Raw genomic sequence first — 22420 nt, 5'->3', positions numbered from 1 at the left:
TTCAGTGTACTGATTCCTTGCTTTTTGTTGTTCGAGCCTTATTGGCTAAAAGCCCCATACTTGTAATTAACCCTATAAAACCTCATGTGCACGTCTTGGATGTGCTCAGGGCTTGGGAACAGAAGCCCCTCTGAGCCCGCTGGCATAATAAATCTCAGTACTCCCACCCTCTGAGTGCTGCTTATTTCTTGGCTGGCCTGTTGTTTCCGTAACAACACAAGCGATAATGCCCGTGAGATAAATCTGCGATGGCTGCTGGCAGGTCCCCATGTCTCATGTGGGAAAATCTGAAACATATTTCTCACCACTCAGAGTCATCCTCAGCCCACCCCACATCTCCCGCTGTTAAATGCAGGAACACACGCAGGGCCCGGCCTTTGCTCTCTCTGTGTCATCACAGTGAGACAGGATGGAAGGGGGCAGAGCAAGCCATTCAAGAAAGACCACAGCAATTAACATCAAAATGGTGAAGAATTCAACCCCCAATAGGTCTTGAGGCTCAGGATGAAGAGATTTAACTTCTAGTAGATCCTGAGCTTCATTATACACCCATTGTAATAGTAACATGGTGAATAACACGGCCCCAGGCACCATGGCAGTCACAAGGCTAGCCACAAAAGGTCAAAGGGTGGGAAATGGCCAACTCCTTGGAAATCCCAGCCCCTTGCCCTAAGGCTGGTCCTTCTACTTATTAGCATATGAAACCACGAAGCCCAAGAAAAGGAGCAACACAGAGCCACATCCCAGGAACCCCTCTCTCTACCTCTTCGGAGAAGGCCCACACTATTTCTGTGGAGTGTGTGCCTACTTTTAATCTGAGCATCAAATCCCCATACTTCGTGACGTTTCTCATGCCTGTCAATGTATCTCTCTGAATAAATCTACCTTTACTCAACACTGGCTTGTTCTTGAATTCTTTACTGCATGAAGCCAAGGAACAAAATCTGGTGGGGCACATCCCAGGGGCTCAACGGAAGCCTGGGACACAGCCCTTCTCACGCCCCGCATATTTTTTCTTGTATCAACAGGACTGGGATGTGAAGTGAGGTCTGAGGCCCCAGCTAAGGGACAGAAGCAGCCTCCAGGTCTCCAATTGGTGGGCAGCCTCTCCCCCATCAGGGGCCATGGGGTCTGCCTGGTTCTCTGTGTTTTTTTGTTGTGCTGACTCCCCAGTCAGAGAGATTTCTCCTTAGGCCTGGCTCCACAAAACCCTTCTCTCCAAAATACAAGCACATCATGTCACAATCCTCTTGTTCAACCATGAATTGTTCAGCCAACTTTTTCCTCCCCCAGTTAAGTACCTAAATGTCCTCCCTGCCATCCCACCACTTCTTTCTTTTTGAGAACTCTGCACTCCCCACACACCATCCTGAACGCAGGTGCCTTGCTGGCTGGGACCGAGATGTTTCAGTCTCAAACATCCTGAGTCCTTTCTCTTTCCACTTTCTAACTTAAAAAGGCCTTCCTGTGTCTCCCACCGCTCTGATTCTGAACGTCAAAAAATGCTCAGGTTACATTCACTCTGTGAATACCTCCCAGGTTTTGGCTAGGTTTCCTTCCCAAGATCTTCATTAAGGAGCTGCATCAAGAAGTTTAAAGGGGCTATTCTTACATTTGAGTGGAGGAGCCTGCAAGAAATTTAAATGGCTTTGAAGAGAGAGTTAACCAGGGACAGAGAGGTCGCAGGTCCTAGTCAACAGTGTCATGAGGCGAAATGTTCTTCAAAGGCTCAGAGTGGCTTCTGAACACGGAGTCGGCAGGGAGGAGGTGACAGGCAGTGAGTGGGGTGAGAGACACAGGGTACGGTCCCCCAGCAGGGGAAGAATTGGTTATTTTCTAGTTTTCCAATTTCTTACTACCTTTTTCTCTTATTGCCACATACCATTTCCTACGAATTAAGCATATCAATGTCAGTCATTTGGGCCACTTGGGAGAAGCTGCACGATGCCATTCACAGGGCTGGGACATGACAGCCACACCAGTCTAGGTTGAAAGACCAGTGGGAGTATTTCCATGGTAATCACGGGCATGCAGCAAACTCCCCAGCTTCAATGACCTCCTCTCAAAGTTGGCACCAATAAAACTACCAAGCAAAATGCGTGATGATTCTGGCCAACATCTGTTTATTAGTTAAGTGCCTGTGACACCTGACACTTAATAGGGAATGAGTACGATCAACGAGGCCCTGTCTACCTGGCCACACGCGCCCTGCCTTCCTGCCTTGGTGCAGCAGCACAGCTTGTTTAGCTGAGATGAGCGCCCCCAGAGCAGCCCCGACGGGAAAGCTCCCAGCTCTGCATGGCCAGACGTGTTCCTTTCCTTCTCAGAGCTGATCACAATTTGCTGTCGTCTGTTTTTATGTTTATCCCTTTTGTAACTGCCTCTCCTCCGGAGATTTTGCTCAAGCAGCACAGGACCAGGTGTGTCTTGTGGCTTGCCGGATATTCTGGGCTGGGAAACAGCCGAGCCCACATCTGGCTCTGGTGCTGAACGGAGAGAGCAGAAGGCCCAGGAGCCCATGCTGAACAGAGGCCCCTGCACACAAAATTATGGTCTGACTTTGGGCAAATTACACAGTCTTTTTTACCCTGAGATTCCTCATCTGTCCATAAAAATAACTGCCCATGGCACACAGAGTTACAAGTATTAAAGGAAATCACCAAATTCACAAAGTAGCCAAGGGGCTACCAGTGCATCCTAAACAGACACATGCTGCCTTTAAGGCTCTGACACACACCAAGCGTGGTGGTCGAACAAAGTGTACACTGCTAAGTGTCAGTGTGTTAAGTGCTTCATGTGTGCTATAATAATCTTCAGAACTTACAACAAGCCCAGGAAGTAACGAATATTATCGTGCCCATTTCACAGACTCACCATCAGTTTAAGAGAGGTTACATTCAAGTCCAAGGCGCTATGGTGAGTAAATGGCGATTTCAACCTGAATATGGGCCCAGGCCTGGGCTCCATCTCTGTCCCATCCACCTGACCACTGCCTATGAATTCCACCTGTCCAATACCCAAGTTGAAGCCAGCCAGCTCTTAAATGCAATGTGTGTCACCGTTTGTCAATGTTGGTTCATTACCATAAACAGTTCTCAGAAAGCACTTCAGAAAGGAAAGTTGGACTCACATACCTGCCCACAAAGAAGAAGAATTCTGCCTTGCCTTCTCCTGTAACGTGCAGAAACCCTTCCCATTCACCACCGAATCCTTTTGTATGCTTCCTCCGTGTTCATGTTTACACATGGCTTATTAAAGTAGAAGTTACCTGCAGTAATTCCATCTCGGTTCCATTCCAAGCTTCCAGATTATCCATAATCAGGGTAATACCATAATTTTCTGTGAATGAAAACACTACAAATTGAATGAAAATATTGCAACCATGTCACTAAACAAAGAATGCTGAAAACAAGTCATCAGCGGCTGCCGCCACACCCCAGTGAAGACAGGCCTGCAGCCATTCACAACGGTGCCCTCTGAGCAGACTCAGAATAAGAAAGGACAGATTACTGGCCCTAGATAGCTAGGTGCTTGTCTAAAGTATATATTCAGTCAGCCCAAATGTTGGCTTCCTCCCATATATTGAAAAGCATTAAATTCATGAACTTGAGATACCTGGCTTTCTTTAGATAACAAGCAATGTTTTATTGTTCTGACTACCTGGTCTTTGTTGTAAAGCTCCTATATAATCCTAGCTTCTCCCCTACTCTTGCGAGCAGTCCCTCAGAGTGTTCTGAGAGGCGGTCATCCTGGCTCGAGTCCTTCTGACAAATAAAACATAACTCTTAATATTCAGGCTGCACGTTTATTTCAATCAAGTCCCAGAACAGACACAACTCATCAATTGTGTAATGGGACACACTGGATCAGGAACCAAAAGTGTGTAGTAGTCCCTAAGAACTACGGCTCCCTCTTTCTTCCTGTCATTATACAATCCCACCAGAACTCATTACTTTGCTGTCTGCTCCTCTGGCAACCAAACTCAGAGAAGAGTCAACTCAGCAGAGCGTCCTGCTGGGGAGAACCCCCGCAGCAGCACTGCAGGCTGCCTGCCCTCCCGCACGCTCTGACGACCGCTAGTGTCCTCCGTGGAAACCAGGCCAACAGAGCTGTTCCCTACAGCTACAAAGTCCCAAATATTAAATAAAACCTTTCATTTTATACTATATGTTACATATATACCCATCTCTGAAAACAGCTTTGCCAGAAGCCCAAATCTTCAACATTAATCTGCAAAGGCAAATCAGGTCCCCAAGAGAAAACAAGTCTTAAGACGATGCTAAGACCTCCAAAGTCCTCTCCACGACCATAAACCAAACTGCCTGTAGGTCTGCAGCTGCAGGAGGCTACATGTCTGCTTTTAAAGCAACCCCTTCCTGCCCTCGGGTGCTACAATGCCCTTCTACGCCCTCCCATCTCAGGGTAAGAGCACCCACTGCAGAACCTTGCAGGGCAGCACTGACAGGACTGGACAATGAGGATCAGAGCTAAACTAAGCCTTCTGATGACACGAGTTGTCACTCTGTCACTTTACAGATGAAGATATATATAGAGAGAGGTGGGGTGTTATTGTTCAAAGTCACACAGATAAAAAGTGACAAAGTCTATAACTCTGCTCCTCCCTCTGGTGTGACGCCCCAACTGGGACAACCACAGGGTTCTTTCGTGCCTGCCTGACCAGTTCTTTCCTATCACTCATGACCCACCACAGGGTCTGAAATTAGCCTGCATTTGCAGCATCTTTTCCCTCCAGTTTCTCAGGAACAAGGCTGTTCGGGCCACTTTATGACTTCCAGGTCCCCGAAATCTCCGTGCTCAGGCTGCTCTTGCCTGTGCATCCGGCCCGCTGCTCAGAGGCTCTTCCTCCCCTGCAGGAGGACGTTTCTACTCTTCACAGGGACACCCCCTTAGGGGATCCCTCCTCTCGCCCTCAGCATGGCAGGTGTCCCAGGCCACATCGCAAGATGCCCCAATAGGACTGCATCTGCCCAGGTCTGCTAGTCAGACCAGCAGCCTCAGAGCCAGGGATTATGCCCAGGTCACACTGCAAACCTACTGCCCGCCTCACAGACCCCAGCCAGCAGGTCACCTGGAAGTCACAGCAAGTGCCCCACCCAATCCAGAAGCCTCTTCATTTCCCAGCACCACTGATGACTGGTTTCCAAACTTTGGTCAGTTTCGCACAAAACAACACCTTCTACTGTGTAGCGGGTGGTTTTTGCTTCTGCACCCCATTCTTACTGAAAACGTTAAGGGAAACCAAAAAGCCTCTTCTCAACCCTTTTCTGATGATACCCTCCCACCCACAATATACATATGCTCAAGAGATTTGGATCCACGTGATTTTGTTTCCCTTACGATAAGTGGCTCAAAACACTGCGGGATTATTTTTCCTTTGAGGGTATTAGGACTCAGTTTCTCGGCTTTAATCTGTTTTTGTCTTCGTCTTCTTTGTTCCTAGCAGTTGCCACCTCTTACTCCCTTCAGCAGCCTCCCTCCCAACTTCTAGTCTAGGAAATCAGCTGTGATGAGGGGCACGGGGGCATTCACAGAAGATGAAACAAAGGCAAAGAGAGGCTATATAATTTGCCAAAGATATCACCTTCAACCCCCAACAGAGTGTGTCATGTCCCTGTGTTTAACTCTTATTCTAAGCAAGTTAACTTTTTGTAGATTATGTTTATAAAGATGAGAAATCAAAATACATACAAGGACACACATCAACTCTAAGATATTCATTAACTCCACTATTTTGTTTCTATTTATTTTATTTGTATTAAAAAATTAAGAAACCCTGCAACCAATATAACAAAATGTTACTGGGTTTTAAATACAGAATATAGAGGGGTTAAGTGTGTCATTACTCATCCTTATATGTATGTTCACAAGATAAAATTATTTGAAAGTCTCTCTCCCCTCTCCCTACTCACTACTGGCTCTCACCTGAGATCCCAGACCACACATCTAACAGCCTTTCACTTTACCCACAGCTGAACTCATCAGTTTTCCCCCAGAACTCCCTCTGCAGCTTTCCCTCCTCAGAACACAGCAGGACCATCATTTAACTCATTAATCCACCCAGAAACCTGGGCCTTACTCCATCCTACCTTCACAGACAGCTTTAAATCTTTCTTTTTACCATCTAAACATGCCTTCAATCTGTTCGCTTTTACCCACTATCCTACCGCTCAAGTGGAAGCCACCAACACTGCCCACCTGGACTCACGAGTCTCCCAAGTGGCCCCACAGCCACTCTCCCCTACTTGAGACAAATGGGATTGTGTCACTCCCATGCTTTTTGGGCTCTTTTCAGACCCACTGTTCATAGAAGAAACTCCAATTTCTTCACCTTGTGAAGGTGTTTGCCATGAAACTGTCAGCTCATGGAGGGCAGGGCACGCCCTCTCCCCTCAACCCCACTCTCTGGCAGAGCATCAGCTTGGGAGGACCCGCTGAGCTACATCAGCCTGTATCCTAAACCTGGTCTTGGGTTCTTAGCAAACTGCTTCACTTATCCATACATATCCAAGGTAGATAAGAAAGATTTTAGATGTTGAGCTAGACTATTCATTTGGGGATTTTGCACTGGCAACCTGCAAGTATATGTTCTAATGTTTGTGTCTTGTTAAAACCACACCCAGATTAAAGGAGTATTTGTGGAATGTCTTCGGAGTAAAAGGGTTCTGTACTTTTACAGATTTTATGTTTTATAACATGAATAACCCGGACAGGGTCACAAATGGAAGCGCCTCACAAGTGACAGAAGACAGGTGAGATGCATATAGCAACAGGTCACAAAGATGGTAAGAGCAAAGTTGTTTCTCCAAACCCCAAAAAAATTCCTCCAAGAACAGAAAACTCAGAATTTTGAAAGTAAAATACTATCATATAAGGAAAGAAAATAAATAATCCTCTTCATCAGGATTTCAAGATCTGACTGCAGAGTTATTAGCAGGCTATACTGAATCCTAGCACAGAAAAATCAGATGGACTAGTGGTGAGTAAGTTCCAGGAAAACGGCAGTAATTCCTCCACTTGAAAGAGGACACACACTCACTTGTTCAAGGTGATTGTAAACAACATTCTGCAGAAATTCAGAATATTCAGGCACCGCTTCTAGATGGTGATGACACGGAAGGATGGCTTGGATGCATGCTTCTAACTGAGTCACCGGCATTCTTACACTGCAGGGGGAAACGGAGGCCCTCAGCCAAGAGCAGAGATGTTCCTGTCATGTATCCCAGGTCGTGCCTCGGGGACTCAGTGTCCTGTAGCAGTCCGGCCCCAGGCGAGGACCAGCAGCGTGGCCCACCCAAGCAGGAAGGGCACTGTGCTTGAGAAAGCCCACACCAGATGGGAGCAAGAGTGGCTGGTGGGGTTTTGTGAACCTATGAATGCTCATAGAAAAACACCTGCATACATTCAAGTGATACAATTAACAGTAGCATTCTTTTTAACAAAATTTCAAATGTCAGTGGTAATTTTACCATTCCTTTTCTCTTGTCCCCTGCACTCTGAGACAGGCTTAGGTTCTCTCACACTTGCAGCTCTGATGCAATAGTTGTGAAGTTATTTTACTTTACTGCAAGTGTCTTCGCTCCACGTGTCACTGTGACTGTCGTCTCTTAACACAGTCAGATATCTTCCTGGATCTCTCCATGAGTTCCTTGCTCCTGCTTCTCAGATCCTGAGATAAAGAACAGGTGAAGGCACATGACTGGAAAAGTCAATGTGGACTTGACCAAAGTCCTCAGTGACCCCCTAGGTGAGTGTTGACCACCCCTTAGCTTCGATTCTCAAAGTTCTGCCCAGGGTGACATCCAGACAGGAGGGAGTCCTGGGCCCAATTAAAAGCTGTGTGGCTTGGGTGCGGGGAAAGGTGCAGGAGCTAGTTCCGTAGCCGGGACCCTCCACACCTCTGCTCCTCTCTCTCCCGAGGCCCCGCTGCCAAGCCCCCACGTTCCCTGATATTCTGTCCTTCTCTTCTCCTCTACTTCAAGCCCTTTTCCTCTTCCTTTATTCCCTGATTATCTGCAGCTGGAGAGATTTTTCCATCACAAGATCTGAAAAAATTTCCTGCAGCTGAAAAAGAGGTCTCCAGAGGTCAATGCCCAAATGGTGGTTCCTGAAGAGAGCCCCTGGTTAGGGGGACCCTCACCAACACTCACGGGACATCCGGTATGTTACAGGGTCGACCACCCCCAACAAGAGTTTGCTGTGACCCCAAGGCACGCACAGCATCCCTGCTCACTAAAGTGTAGTTGTAATCCGTTATTAAGAAGCAAAAATAAAAGAATTTCTCATGTTTCTTACTAAAATTATTTATGAGTTAGAAAAAGAAATTGTAAAAGAAAAGAACAAATTTGACTCCATGTTAGATGTGTTCGTTTGGCTTTAAACCTGTACCTTGTTTTCTAGGCTCCGACTTGCTATCTCTGCACCTTTTGTAAAAAAAAGTTGCCTTTAGCCTGAAATATCCAGGACAGCCTATTCTCCGGGCTCTGATCTTTAAGGATATTAGCTCTTCTACACTTATGTACAGATGGCAAGTTGCAAAATAGATAATAACCTTTCTTTTATTTGGAGGTTTTACGGGGGCACCTTAATTTGACCCACCATGGACAGCTGCAGGAACAAAGGATTCCAAGGACAAACAATTCGTACAGCGAGAAGTTTGCAACAACCAACCACATCCCCGCCGCTTTTTAGTATAAAAGGAGACTGAATTCTGCTTTGGGGAAGAGAGTTCTACTGGATATCAATATGCCATTTTCTGGGTCTGCCAGATTTTCAAATGAAGTCACTATTCCTTACTCCAACATCTCATCTCCCCATTTATTGGCCTGTCATGCAGCAAGCAGAATGAGTTTGGACTTGGTAACAAAATGACTGCATTAGAGGTAGTATGTCTCCACTGTTTCCTCATTTCCAGTATGTCACAACCTATCAATTTTATATGCTGTTTAACAACATGACAAAGACCTATTATACGGAATTGATTCCACAGAAATAAAATTATTTCTACTCCCTCAAGACTTTTTTCTTTTCTATTTTATTTTGTTTTGCTTATTGAAAAGAAAATAAAAGTCAAATCATTTTATTTCATGTATTTTTATAGCTACATAATGTAAATACTACAAAAATATTTAAATTGCAATAAAAATTGTTAATATATTTGTATAAAGATATATAAACAATCAATGCAGATTAGGAAAGGAGTAGATATTTACTAAAAATCTACTGCACATCCAGTCTTTTACAAGCATATCCTGGAATATAAGCTCTATTATCCAGGGGTCCCCCACCCCCATTCTCACTGCCGATTCCCTTAGTAATCAACTACCAAGGCACCAGCATAGAACCATGCGATCGCTATTTTAGGTATAAATGAATGAATTAGCTCATTCAATTCTAAAACACAAACCTTAAAATAAATACTGAACTTATTTACAGATAAACAAATTTGGACACAAAAAAGTACAGTTTCTCCCCCAAGACACAAAGATAATAATTGGTAAAGGCAAGATTTGAACTAATCTGCCTGATTATAAAGCTAAGGTGGAAATCCCCTTCGACTGTGTAGGTCCAGCAGCACAGCCCATCACCCTATCTTTGTTCAGATCTGGCTTTAGACAGCCTGAGACAGCACCCCATTCCTATGGAACTCGAGGGGAAACGATAACAATAAGGATTTTATATTCAGTAGTTTCTTAGGTCTCAATTATATAAAGTGTCAGCAGGTCAGCAGAAAACTCTGGGAAATATGAGTGGGTCCAGAGCTTTTCGCTGATAAGAAACTCAATCTATCAGGACAGAGTGACCTTCCCATGAGTGGCCTCATGAACATAAACTAAAGGCAGCTGAAATGAAAACTAGCAAGAACATGGAAGTGAAGCAGGAAGGATCCCTACTATCCCCTGCCCAGTTGCCTCTTCACCCGCGTGGACAAGATGGCAGAAGACCCAGGTTCTTGTCTAAGTTACAACATCATGGATTCTCACCCATAAAATGTTGCGACTCTATGCTGTCTTAAGTCCTTTACAACTAAAATATGATGACACCAATATCTCAGCGGAATGTCTATGTCTCCACTTTCTCTCTTCTATTAGGAGACTATATCTATGGCCACAAACAGAAATTCAATTAAAAACACCATGCACGAAGCCTGGTGAAAGTCTGTGTAAGAGACATTGTTCTCACTCTCTGTGAATGAAAACTCAGAAAAAGTGGACCTTCTCCCTCTGTAAGTGGGAGGTAGACTGATTTTGTGTGTGTGTGTGTTTGCACGCACATGTGTGTGTGTAAATCATATAAAATATATTCTGGGATTTGCACAGTTTTTTTAATGATACTATCATTTCATGAGGATGAGCCAACCTTTAAAGTAATTTGAATCTATTTTTCTGAGAGGCTCTTTTGGTGGAGGATGGGAAAGGGGAAAGGAAAGGAGGAAATAAGTAAATGAAGCAAAGCTGTAAGAATACTGCTAGGGAAAGGCAAGACATTAATTTTGTTTCTAATTGCATCACACACAAATTAGGGACTGGCTTTCCCCCATGTCTTGTCAAGCATTGAGCTGCAGAAGAACAGGCGACAGCCCATTTCTCACTGAGTTTGTGACTGTATGTGACATCTTATAGACACAAATTATTTAACCTGATCAAACACTCTAGCAGCAGGATGTAATTCTCCTAATTTGAGAGACAAGAAAACAGGAAGTGAAAGACGGTATATAGCTTGACAAAAGTCAGAGGACAAGTAAACTAAAGAGGATGAATTCAAACTCAGATCTGAATGCAGAGTCTGATATTCCCACTCCCAGGGCTGGAAAATCCTTAACACAAGGTTCCCCAGCTCCTCTGCATTGTTCCTGGCACCAAGCATTTCCCATGGCGATGGTCTTCAATTCTCAGACACAGTGTTCTGTGAAGCCAATAACCTCCATTCGACCTTGATCATCTACCTGCCACGCCTACCAGGCTTCACCATACAGGCAGAAAAGCTGGATTTCAAGTGCATACAAAGCCACCCTGGTTTAAGCTGGACTGTTTATCAGCTTTTCCAGCATAAAGGCAGCCATGAAAGTGCTCACAGTTTGTACATGAGCCACACTACCTCTCTCCATCTGTCTCCCCACCTATACTACTTAGCTATGACCATTTTGAGAATCTTGGAAACAAATTTTTAAAAACAGAAAAGAAAGGATTCTGTAACAAGTACTTAATACTTACAATTTTAAATGAGAAGTTACAAAGTGAGTATTTACAAACCGAATCTGCCTTCCTAGGTGTCAGTTTTAACAGTTAAAAAATATAATAGCAAAAATTTCTCACTTAAAAAATTAACAAAAACATCAACAATAATCTGGAATAAACTCAAAAACAATGCCCATGTTGTACATGGAGAAAGTACAGGACTGTACTGAGGGGTAAAGTAAAAGTGTGAAAGTAGAGACATCAACCTTTTGTATGGAGGAAAGCAGTTTTAAAGATGTACGTTCTCCTAAAGATAATTCAAAATTACTAAAAAATCCCATGACAACACTTATCTGTTTTTTTTTAACTTGAAAAAATTATATTAGAATTCTTCAGGAATAATAAAGTCATAATACAAGCCAAGAAATGTAGGGATCGAAAAAAGAATCAAAAAATTCGCACTGTAATATATTAAATAAATTTTTACAATATGTAAGATATAATGCTAGAGTAAGAAAGTAAGATTGACAGAAATAAATCATGAGCTCAAAAAGAGACTCTAGTATACATAAGTATTTTTTACAGGTGGGATTTCAAATTAAAAAGCAAAGTATGAATTTAATAATTGTCTTGTTACAATCAGAGAATACCTGGAAAAAACAAATTCTATTCCCGTCAAAATGACCACAAGAAAAATTACAGAAAATGATGTAAATATTAGAAAGTACTAATAAGAGCAAATACAACTCTTTGCTCATATCAATTCAGCTTCTCCTCACTGTACCATTATCATCTCCATCTTAGAGATTAAAAAATCCTTCAGAAGAAATTTATACCATTATAAGAAAGCATTTCTAAGAATAAAACCCAAAAAGAAGACATTTACTATCTTAAGATTATTTTGGGCCACAACAATAATGAACCTACTGAACAAAATGAAAGGCAAGAAATGACAAGTAAAAGCTCTCTGATACATGTTGATGAAGACAAGGGGTTAATGTTCATAATACACATTGAGCTGTCACAAAGCAGCAAGAAGCTCCCCCACTTAAATGTTTGCAAAGGACAAAAGGGATCATTCACTTTTTAAAAGTCAGATGGCTAATGAGTGAAAAATGCTCAAAACCTCACTGGTCATCAAGTGCAAACTAAAATAATGAAAATCATTTTGCTCGTCATATTGGCAAATATGTTTAAAAGATATTATAGCTAGTGTCCATCTTTGAGACAACAAACTGTGAGCGATCTTTTGGAGGATGACATGTCAATGGATATGTAAACTCTGAAAAACGTGTGTGCACACAGGCTGAACTCCACTTTTAGGAATCGTTACATTTAGAAAAAATCAGTTCAAAAAGATGTACTCATCAGAACATTTGCACAGCACTGTTTACAATGGTGGGAAGAAATGCTGAAGTGAAATCATATCCAGCGATAGAGAATTGGTTACATAAGTTATTCTACATCTTTTCATGCCCCACAGGAGAAGGAATTTCAAGATTCACTTGAAAGCATCCTGTGATGTATGAAGTTGTCACATCCAAGGACTAAATTTCCAGAAACCTTAGCTAAAGGAATACTCATACAAGATCACAGGAAAGTTTGTACAAGAAGGATGCCAGTCAAACACCCTTTCTGACAGTGGAAAATGGAGAAAACTTAAGTGTTCACCATCAAGACAATGATGCGGTAAATCACGGAGAGCTGTGGGCACTAAAGTTGCAGCGTTTCAGCGTGGTCCAAGGCCTTGTCCACAGTACTCTCCCACGAAAGGTGTCGTTACACAAGAGACCAAACCTGCACATCAGGAGACCCCTTTACTCTATCTGAAAGGACCGGGTGAGTCTGGAGTGGGAGGAGGTCTATGATATATACGTTAGTGAATAAACCGAGCTACAGAAAACATATAGTATTGCCTTATTTTTCAATAAAGCATATATACACACACATATACATAGATTTCTCATATACGTGTATGTATGTGTGTATATATATATGACAAAGGCATAAACGTCATGAAATATATACTCCACATTGTCAGAAGCTTTTACACTCAGGAAAAAAGGGGAAGGGAAGTAGGGGACTTTCGGTACCACCACAGTTCTCTTTTCAGAATTTCAATTAAGTATACTTGGAATTTAAAAGTTTACTTAAGTACAAAGTAAAAGGGACGATGCCTCCACAAAACAGAATGCTATACTGGTCATTAAAAATCATGTCAGGGGAGATAGAATATTGTAGAAAAATGTGTAATAAGCCGAATGGAAAATGGAGGTCTCCACACAGTAAACAGGCACACAGTGCTCGCTGGTTTTTATGACAGAGCTGATACACACTGATGAAAAGAACAGAAAATAGATGTTAAAGTGTTAATTATTATCTTTGAGTACTGGGACCAGGATAGACCCTTTTGACTCTTTTTTCAGACTTTTATATTAAATACACATTATTTTTCATCTGAAAAATGCATTTTTAGATGTCTAGTACCACACATTGGAAAAAATACATGAGTAGTTACAGAAACAAATAACTAGGAGACACCGCAGCACCGTCACACAGTGTAGAAAGGGCGATCCTGAATAACACCACGCAGTTACATAAGGACCCACAAAGTGAGAGCACCCGCTGTAACAGGACGCGGCTCCCTTCCATTTGTCAGTTGTGTCTTCAGGGCTGAGGCATTTCTGAGCACGGCCAGTGTCAGTGCTGGTGTCTGGATGGATGCCACTGGAGGTGAGGGCACCTGCAAGCCGAGAGGAAGAACAGAAGTAATCCTCTGCTTTTTCTGTCTTGTTTCTTTGTTACTTTTAAAGAGAGGCGTAAATAAGATAAACTGAATCTTCCTTACTGAAATTTCAGTAATGAAGCCATTTTTAAAGTGTTCACAACTTATATTCTGCCTATAACTGTCTTTTCAAAAAAGCCTCATATTTATTAAACGTTGATTAACTCAGTTAATTAACTACATGTTGAAACCTTTTAAAAAACATGAAATGCACTACGTGAAAGCACCACACATGCAGTGACTAGCTCAGCTGTCTTTACGGCAGTGCAGTCAGCCCCCACCATCCCGAGACCCTGAACTCCTGATGCTGGGAAGAGAGCACGCTGCTTCCTCAGATGGAGAGAAACGGTAAAAGCATTTTCTGAAATCTACAGCACTGACAAAACATAACTGCTTAATCCCAGGCTCCTTGGAGGCTGTCATTTTCCGTTTCTGGCCAACACCCGTCAATGAGCAGAACCACCCCATTCCCGAGTCATGGGACTCACGTGGGCAGCAGTTTTGGAGAAATTTCCAGTTATAGAATGTTAACCAACTATACATAAAACTCTGAAAAAGAAAAGATGCAATACTCAGATTTTGGAAGACACTCAAAATATTCTCCTAAGTCTTAGTATTTGGAAAGGCTGGGCTTCTCCTAAGCCACTTATTTATTTCACAGCCAGTGAGCATCTCCCACAAACCCTGCTTCCCTGTGTGTGCTGGGAGCCTCAGGCACATTGATGCTGTCTATCTTATAAGTCACAAGGCAGAGGCATGTGTCTCACGCCTGCAACTCTCACACAGGCCCAACTCCGAGCCTCAATTTGTGAACTTGGCCCCATTTTCTCACCTGTTTATTTGGTATCTGTTCTTCTGTAAGCTGCCTGAAGTGCTTCTTGGAACAAGTCAGAAGAATGAGTGGGTAGAGAAATGGACAGATGGACAGGTGAGAGATGGGCAGACAAACAGGGAGACTCCAAGAGAAGGGGAGCAAACAAAATTTCCTATGCAAAACCCTCTTCTAGTCAAGGAAGAAAACCATCACGAAGAAGTGTGAAGAGGCAGGTGGCTTAGGACTGTTTCCTGGATTCCATCAAAAGTCACACCACGTGATGAGAGGGTAGAAGTATAAATAATAAAAGAAAAAAAGCATGCATGTTTGAAAAATATATCTACATTATGTACTTTCTAAAGAATAGATTTATATCAGCAAGGCTCAATAACACAATCTTTGGGTATTTACAGAAGTGAGAATCCCATCTCCAATCCGCAAGACATCCCTTCGGAGCACTGAGGGTCTACACGGTGCGATCATAAAGCCGTAACCGCAAAAGCTGTGCTATCCTGCACTTACGAGGAACGAGCAGCTGTGCTTGGCCTGCCCACGCGCGTCGTTTACAACCCACAGCACCTCTACGGGGGAGGGATGACTAGCGAGCCCTGTCTCTGCAGGAAAGAAAAAAGTCCGGGAGAGGCTAAGCCGACCTACAAGTTCTCCATTTCACAGGACTTGTCACTCCAGAGCAGGACTCGAACTCGGCCCACGTTTGTAACCACAGTACTACCGTAATTTATGTGCTTTTTGTGTGTATAATACATTTGTTTCTGGCATGAAAGTGTATTTAATAAATGATCGGTTGTCTTGTATATTTCATTAGCTCACAATCTTTATATTTTTGAATTGTACTCTTCCCCTGGAGAAATGAACGGAAAGAGCAGTGGTCAGAATGAGGTGGGGCTTCATTCTTTATCTGTTACCTCATCTCATCCAAGCCCCAAGCAGGGAGAAGGAGCAAATGTTCTCTTCATCTTTTAAAGAGAGGGCTCCAGTGATGCTGATTTACTCAACTCCAAAACTAAGTCTGGGGGAAGGGCACATGCAGCAACGAGAGCAGTATCACCTGTAGGAAGGCGAAAAGAGCTCAGGGGATGGCTCAATGGGTCAGCCTGATTTAATTTCAATTGATAATTCAATAACACACTCTAAAAATACTAGCATGCAATGTATTTGCTCTTTCTTGACATCTAGCAAGTTTTCACAGCCGACATGTAACATTATCATGAACTAGTGAAAAGAAGAGTCCACAGACAAGGAAAATCAATGCCACAGGCAGGCTGAAACCCAGGCTGGAGGAAAGGAAGAGAAAGGGCATATTTAAGAAGAGGGGAAAGTCTGGGAAAAAGACATCATCACAAGGACTCTCAAGCATCATCCAGCAATCATATAATCATTCTTTCAAGAGAGAGTTACTTAGGTCCTATTTTGTGTGAGATTTTACAAAGGGCAAAGAGAGACCACAGCGTCCATGGTGGCAGCAAGTTGCGGGGCTATAATACAATTCTAATCTTGGTACCTTGCACAATTGTCCTCAGTATAAAGGCAAAAATTAAAGTAAAATAATACTATGTAAACCATACACATTGCTGAAATAAATTAAAGAAGACCTAAATACCTGGAAAGACAAACCATGCAAATTCCTGGATCACATGACAATATTCTTGGGATGGCAGTGCTCCCCAGAGTGAAGCACACATACAACGTGGTCTTGATCACAATCCCAGCAGGCTCCTCAGCAATAACTGACTAGCTTCTGCTACAATTCATATGGGAATTCGAGGGTCTCAGTAACCAAAACGTACCTGAAAGAGTAGAACAAAGTGAGAGGACTTGTAATTCTCAATTTCAAACATTACAACTGTATCTACAAGTGAGATTAGAGGCCATTTTTAAGGTATTATTGTGTTTATCCTTATTTTCTAAATTCTGTACAACGAATATACCTGTTAGAATAAGAAAAATAAAAACTAAAGTATCTTTTAAAACATGCACACCGATTCATTCATTGGGGAAAATTATTTTAACTATAAAGAGGTAAACAAATATCTAGTGAAAAAGGACTACTTAAAAACAAGTCTGCATTTACAATTTTCATAAATTGAAAACTGAAAAGCACAAACACATCAAATTTCTAGGGAGACTGGTGAAACATATTAATAATTATTTTCAAAAATTCTAATTGCACAATGAAAACACAAGAAAGAGAAAATCGTGATTGACAGGAAACTGCGAACACGTGGAGAGCAAAGGCCTTGAAATCACTGTTCCTTTAACTCTGCTACTAGCTCAATAGGAGAGGAAATTCCTCACTGAGGGGACAGTGGAATCCCATGCATAAGATAGGATACACAGTACAAACTGCAGTAGTATCGGGAGTGAATATGTTAGAAGAATTCTGAAGTTACAACATTGCTGAAAAACTATAAAAACACTGACAGACAGATTAAAACACACAGTCATACATATTATATAGAAACATGAACTCTGCTCCCATGTTGCATAGAAATACAAACATATTTGTTCATTTATGGGCACTGATTACTTTATCCCAGGTAGAATATTTCAACTAAAACAAATAATCAATATTACACTCCTATTGTCAAATGTACTTGATAACTTACTCTGCTATGTAACCATATGTGTCTAAGATAGATCTAAAATTAGTGAAAAAGAGCTTTGTATGGTTTCTTGAATTCTTCTCAAAATTCCAAGCTTAATTTTAAAATAGATCTGAGCAGTATTTCTATATTATCTTTTCCCTTGTGAAATGAACAACACAGTCTGTTGTCAAAATTCTGTCCTTACAATGATTCACGAGCACCATATCCTCACAAAACTGCTGGACAGCAAGTCACTATCCAGACACTGTGACCAAATAAATGAAACAGAAGGAAGACAGTGATCCTATTCTGGAGGGCTTATAGTCTGTGTCAACACTGGGGTTTTTACTTGATTGGTTTGATTGGGTAGCAAAATAAAATCAATCAAGTACTTTCTTTGAGCATTCTATAAGTCATGACTGTTTTTAGTGTCATTAGCAGGAAAGACTTAAGCATGACTTGGTTAGGTCAACTAGCAACAATCATCACTGGAGAGTGAGTAATAAAGAAGTTAACTGATAGCAATGCTTCTGCCTACATGAGACCTAAAATAAATCTACACTGATATCCGAAAGGAAAATAAGGAGATGAGGTCCCCAATGAGAAAACAAACTAACAAGAAATCAAAAAATGAAAGTCATTTTCATTAACGATTCCAGGCAGTAGTGGAGCATGGTGGTGAAGATCACAAATGCTGGGGACAAACATGAGGGTCTGAAATCCCACAGCACTAGGTAGATGTGACACTGATATTTCAGTGAAATTTTCTGCATCTCAGTCTCCTATCCATAGACTGGGGACAACAACTGCACCCATCTCCTATAACGGTCCTAAGAATTAAGTTATTTTATATATAAAAGCTTAAATAAAATACCTCAGAGTTTAAATAATACCCCAAAAGCACAAGAAACAAAGAAAACAGAGACAAATTGCAGTTCATCAAAATTTAAAACTTTGCTTCAAAGGGCACCATCCAGAAAGTGAAACAACAACACAGAGGAGAAAATTTTTTCAAATCACTTATCTGGTAAGGAATTTGTATCTCAAAATGAAGAAAAAAAAAACCCTACAACTCAACAATAAAAAGGCAACTCAATTAAAAGGTTAATAAAGTATCTGAAAAGGTATTTTTCAAGGAAAATATACAAATGTCCATAAAGCACAATGTAATGATGTTCAATAGCATTAGCTGTAAGGGAAATCAAGTCAAAACCACTAGGAGAAACCGCTTCACACTCACTACAATAGGGTATAATAAAAAAAAAAAAGCGTAACAAGCACTAAAGAGGACACAGAGGAAGCGGAGCACGCAGCCCTTGCTGGTGAGGATGTAACACAGCGTGGCCACTTTGGAAAACAGCCTGGCAGGGCCTCAGAGAGTTGAACATTTCGTTTCTGACTTACCCAGCAATTCTGCTCTCTGGGCACACACGTAAGAGAACTGAAAACAAATATCCACATAAATAATACCACATGAGTGTTCACGGCGACATTACTCATCACAGCCAAAAACAGAAACAACCCAAATGCGTATCACCTGATGAATGGGTAAACAGTGGGGCCCAGCCATAGAGTGGAATGTTATTCAGCAATAGCATAGCATAGAATAGTGACTAAGGCCACAACATGAGCAAATATTGAAAACGGTACTCAGTGTGAAAGAAGTCAGTCACAATAGACGTTTCCACTTATATGAAGTGACTCGATTTACATGAAATGTCCAGCACAGGCAAATCCACAGAGAGAAAAGTGGCTCCTTGGGGCTGGGGGAGGATGGGGAAGATGGGAATGTCTGTTTATGCGTACAGGGCTTCCTGTTGGGGGGATGAAAATATTCTAAGATTGAATGGGATGCACAATTCTGGGCATAGAGTAAAAACCGATGTACATTTTAATGGGTGAATTGTATTAAAACTCTTAAGAACAAAAGGACCTTGGGCCAGTATCTTCCATAGTAAATGCAAATTGCTAACTTTTATTAGAGGAAAAAGAAACTGCTCTCAGCATGAAAGCAGGAGATCAGCAAATGTGAGTTAACCGAAATTGGACAAGAGCATTTCACTTGAAACTGTTGCTGAGTGTACACGAAATATTCAGAAATAGGAAAATCACCTTGACATCACGAGGAAGCATTCTGTTTCAAATACAGATCAAGGATTCGGCAAGCCCAGCTGCCAGAAATGACCAGAGAAGAAACCTGGTTTATAAAACTAGCACCAGAGACAACAAGGAATGGTGATGAGGAAAGCAGGCGGCAAATATCTGGAACAGTTCACTACAAATAATTTCTCCACCAAAAATTGAAAAATAAAATGAAAGTGATGAAATGCTCTGTTGACATCTCGAGAATGGGCTTCCTTCGGTGCTTGACTGTTCTGTAACCCCGATTGAGAGACTAAGGAGAATCAGCATGGCTCCTGGGGGTCCCCAAAGGACTGCCCACCAGCACGCTGACCACCATCACATCTGCCAGGGTTGAATTGCAGAGAAGAGACCAAGTTCTGAAAGGCACAGGAAATATTGACAAGGGAAGAAAACGCTGAGGTCAGTCCTGGGACAGAGGCCCTCTGAGCAGAGGCCAGAAGGCTGCAGGTGAACTGCAGTAGACCTGGGGCAGGAAGGGATCACGGGGGAGCATATCTCAATTCTCTTCTGTCTCTGCCTCCGGTAGAAGAGATAAAGCCTGCATCCTTCTCACCTGGAACTGTGGGTTCTGGCTGGAAGAAGTCTTACTGACAAGGAATGATTATTCAAGACTCTGTGGAAAAAGTCAAGAAATCGAGAGGGATTAGGGAGCCATCTCCATGAGCCTCCCAAATGCTCCCATATTTATAGGGTATAATCAAAGGAAAACTTCGTTAACAGTTGTGAGATAGTAAGGAGGAAATTCGGGAAAGACAGGATGAGGCAGAGATTGTAGAATACACAATGAGTACAAAGGATTAGTGTATCTTTAGGGAAGTCATGGGGTGAGGGGAACAAGATACATTTTTAGATATGTTCATTAAAAAGCAGACCACCAGACCAGCCAGGTCCTTGTTTTGGGGATAATAAATTATCTAACAACACACAAGCCCAGCGTTTATACCTGAGGGTCTCGGTCCTTGCTTTACAACCAGCAGAGTGCTATCTAAAACCTCAACTACACAAGCAAAGCATTGTCTCTGCTTTTTAAGGCAAGGAGTCTGGAGTGAGGATGCACAGGAACTTGCTTGTAAAGCAGTATCAAAGCATATTTTTTCTTCTTAAAATTCAGAGGCGACTGGGGTGTGTTACAATTTGTTAACCCAATCATCTGCTTCCACATGGAACCATTATGGAGGACACCCTAGGATGAAAATCCTGGATGTGGGTCTTTTCCTGCCATCTTCAGCCACTCTATCAGGGTCTAGGCACATCCGTGAATAACGATCCTACAGTACCACTCACTCTCTTAACTCCTGGTGATTGAAACTTAATTTTAGCTCTACACAACTTAACGTAGAAAAGTTTCAGCAATAAAAGATATAATATTCCATTTATATCTCATCATATTACTGATTTTCTGATTGCTCTAAGCTGCTTCTACTTGGTAAAGCACCTCATTCTGAAGCTGAATTCAGTAATTTCCATTGTGCATTTCTAGCCAGTTTGGGCTCGCTAACTTCTTTTGGTCAAATATCGATATACTTAATTGATTTCTTTGTTTATCAATTTCAACCAGGAGGAGAGGGAGTGTCACTCTTTTCCTCAGCCCACCCTCAACTCTTTTCCCATCAACTCAGGCCTCCTGAAAACAAAACAAAGTATTTTTTTCCCTTCTACTCTTTCCACAAACCCAACAGGAAACATCAGCCTGGAGAAAGAATTCAACACAAATGTTAAAACAAAAATCTATAAACCTGAAACAATACCATCTCCGAATCATGATACACAATGACATGAGATTAAGTGTGTCAGGCACAAAGCATGAGGGAGCCTGACTACCTGATTTCTATTCTTCAAAGGAAGGAAGGTTTTCGTATTTTTTATTATCATTCTTGGTCATTGTTTCTGATTATGCCAAAAAATAATTTATGAAATATTTATGCACTGCAATAACTGATTTTTATTGTATCAATTTTAGAAGGCATTCAGAGGGGATAGGAAAACCCACCTCTGTAAAAAATGCAAAATTTCTTCCCCTGTTAAGAACACGTATACAAAATGCAACAGAGAATTCAAATTCTTGTGGAGAGGAGCAAAAGACACAGAATCAAATCAAAGTCATTACAATGAGTCAATTTAAAATTCACTGGACAAACATGCTCAATGCATACAAATAATTTTAAAGGCACACTGCAAACCATTCACTTAATGATCTGCAGGCTAGAGGAAGAATTTCACTCTTTAACAGACAACAGAAATCAATAGGAAGCCCCACCAAACAAGGAGCAGTGAACAATCAGGTTTTTAACAGTTCTGAGAAATCAGCATGTTCTAAAGATCAAAATCCAGAAATTTTAAACATTCATTCAAACCACAATGAAAAAAGCACTTAAAGAAAAAAAAAAAAAAGAAAGTAAGCACATAGATCATTGCAACAGAACAATGAGAATTTCTTGTACCGCTAGAAGAAAGAACAGGCCTTTTACTTGAAAAGAGACTACTTTTAAAAATAACTGCTAAAACACATTTCATCATTCATGTTGCATTTAAAAATCTGAGGTACATGTATCTGATCAGAAAAGCAATTCTGAGTAATAGTATGTTACAATTCAGTGCCAGTTTGCTTTAGAAGAAAAGAGAAAAGTTACTGTTTCTAATTCTGCACAAAGTTTAAAGAACCTCCCTGCCTCTATCTCCTCCCATTTCCTAAGCTCATGCTCCCTAATCCTTCTGAAACAAGTATGAGAAAGTCTTATTCCCAATATGCCAAATGACAACTGAATATCAATTTATTAGTGTAAATCTATGCCAACACCTTGAAATGGAGGAGAAAGGTATCAGAAGTCTATATGGAATTTCTTTCTACCTTCCTGAAATCACACACACCAACGTT

The 22420-nt window shown here is 41.7% G+C and overlaps 1 protein-coding gene across 1 annotated transcript in view; it reads right to left on the bottom strand.

The window, feature by feature from the left end:
• Nucleotides 1-22420, bottom strand: part of LOC140688316 (uncharacterized) — a 224649-nt gene that overhangs the window by 10425 nt on the left and 191804 nt on the right. The window contains exon 4 of the mRNA XM_072946940.1: nucleotides 13805-13938. Coding sequence (XP_072803041.1) covers nucleotides 13805-13938 — 134 coding nt within the window. The remainder of the gene's footprint in view (nucleotides 1-13804; nucleotides 13939-22420) is intronic.

The sequence above is a fragment of the Vicugna pacos genome, chromosome 22 (assembly GCF_048564905.1).
Source record: "Vicugna pacos chromosome 22, VicPac4, whole genome shotgun sequence".
Taxonomy (NCBI): Eukaryota; Metazoa; Chordata; class Mammalia; order Artiodactyla; family Camelidae; genus Vicugna; species Vicugna pacos.
This window is presented reverse-complemented; position numbering and strand designations above follow the sequence as displayed.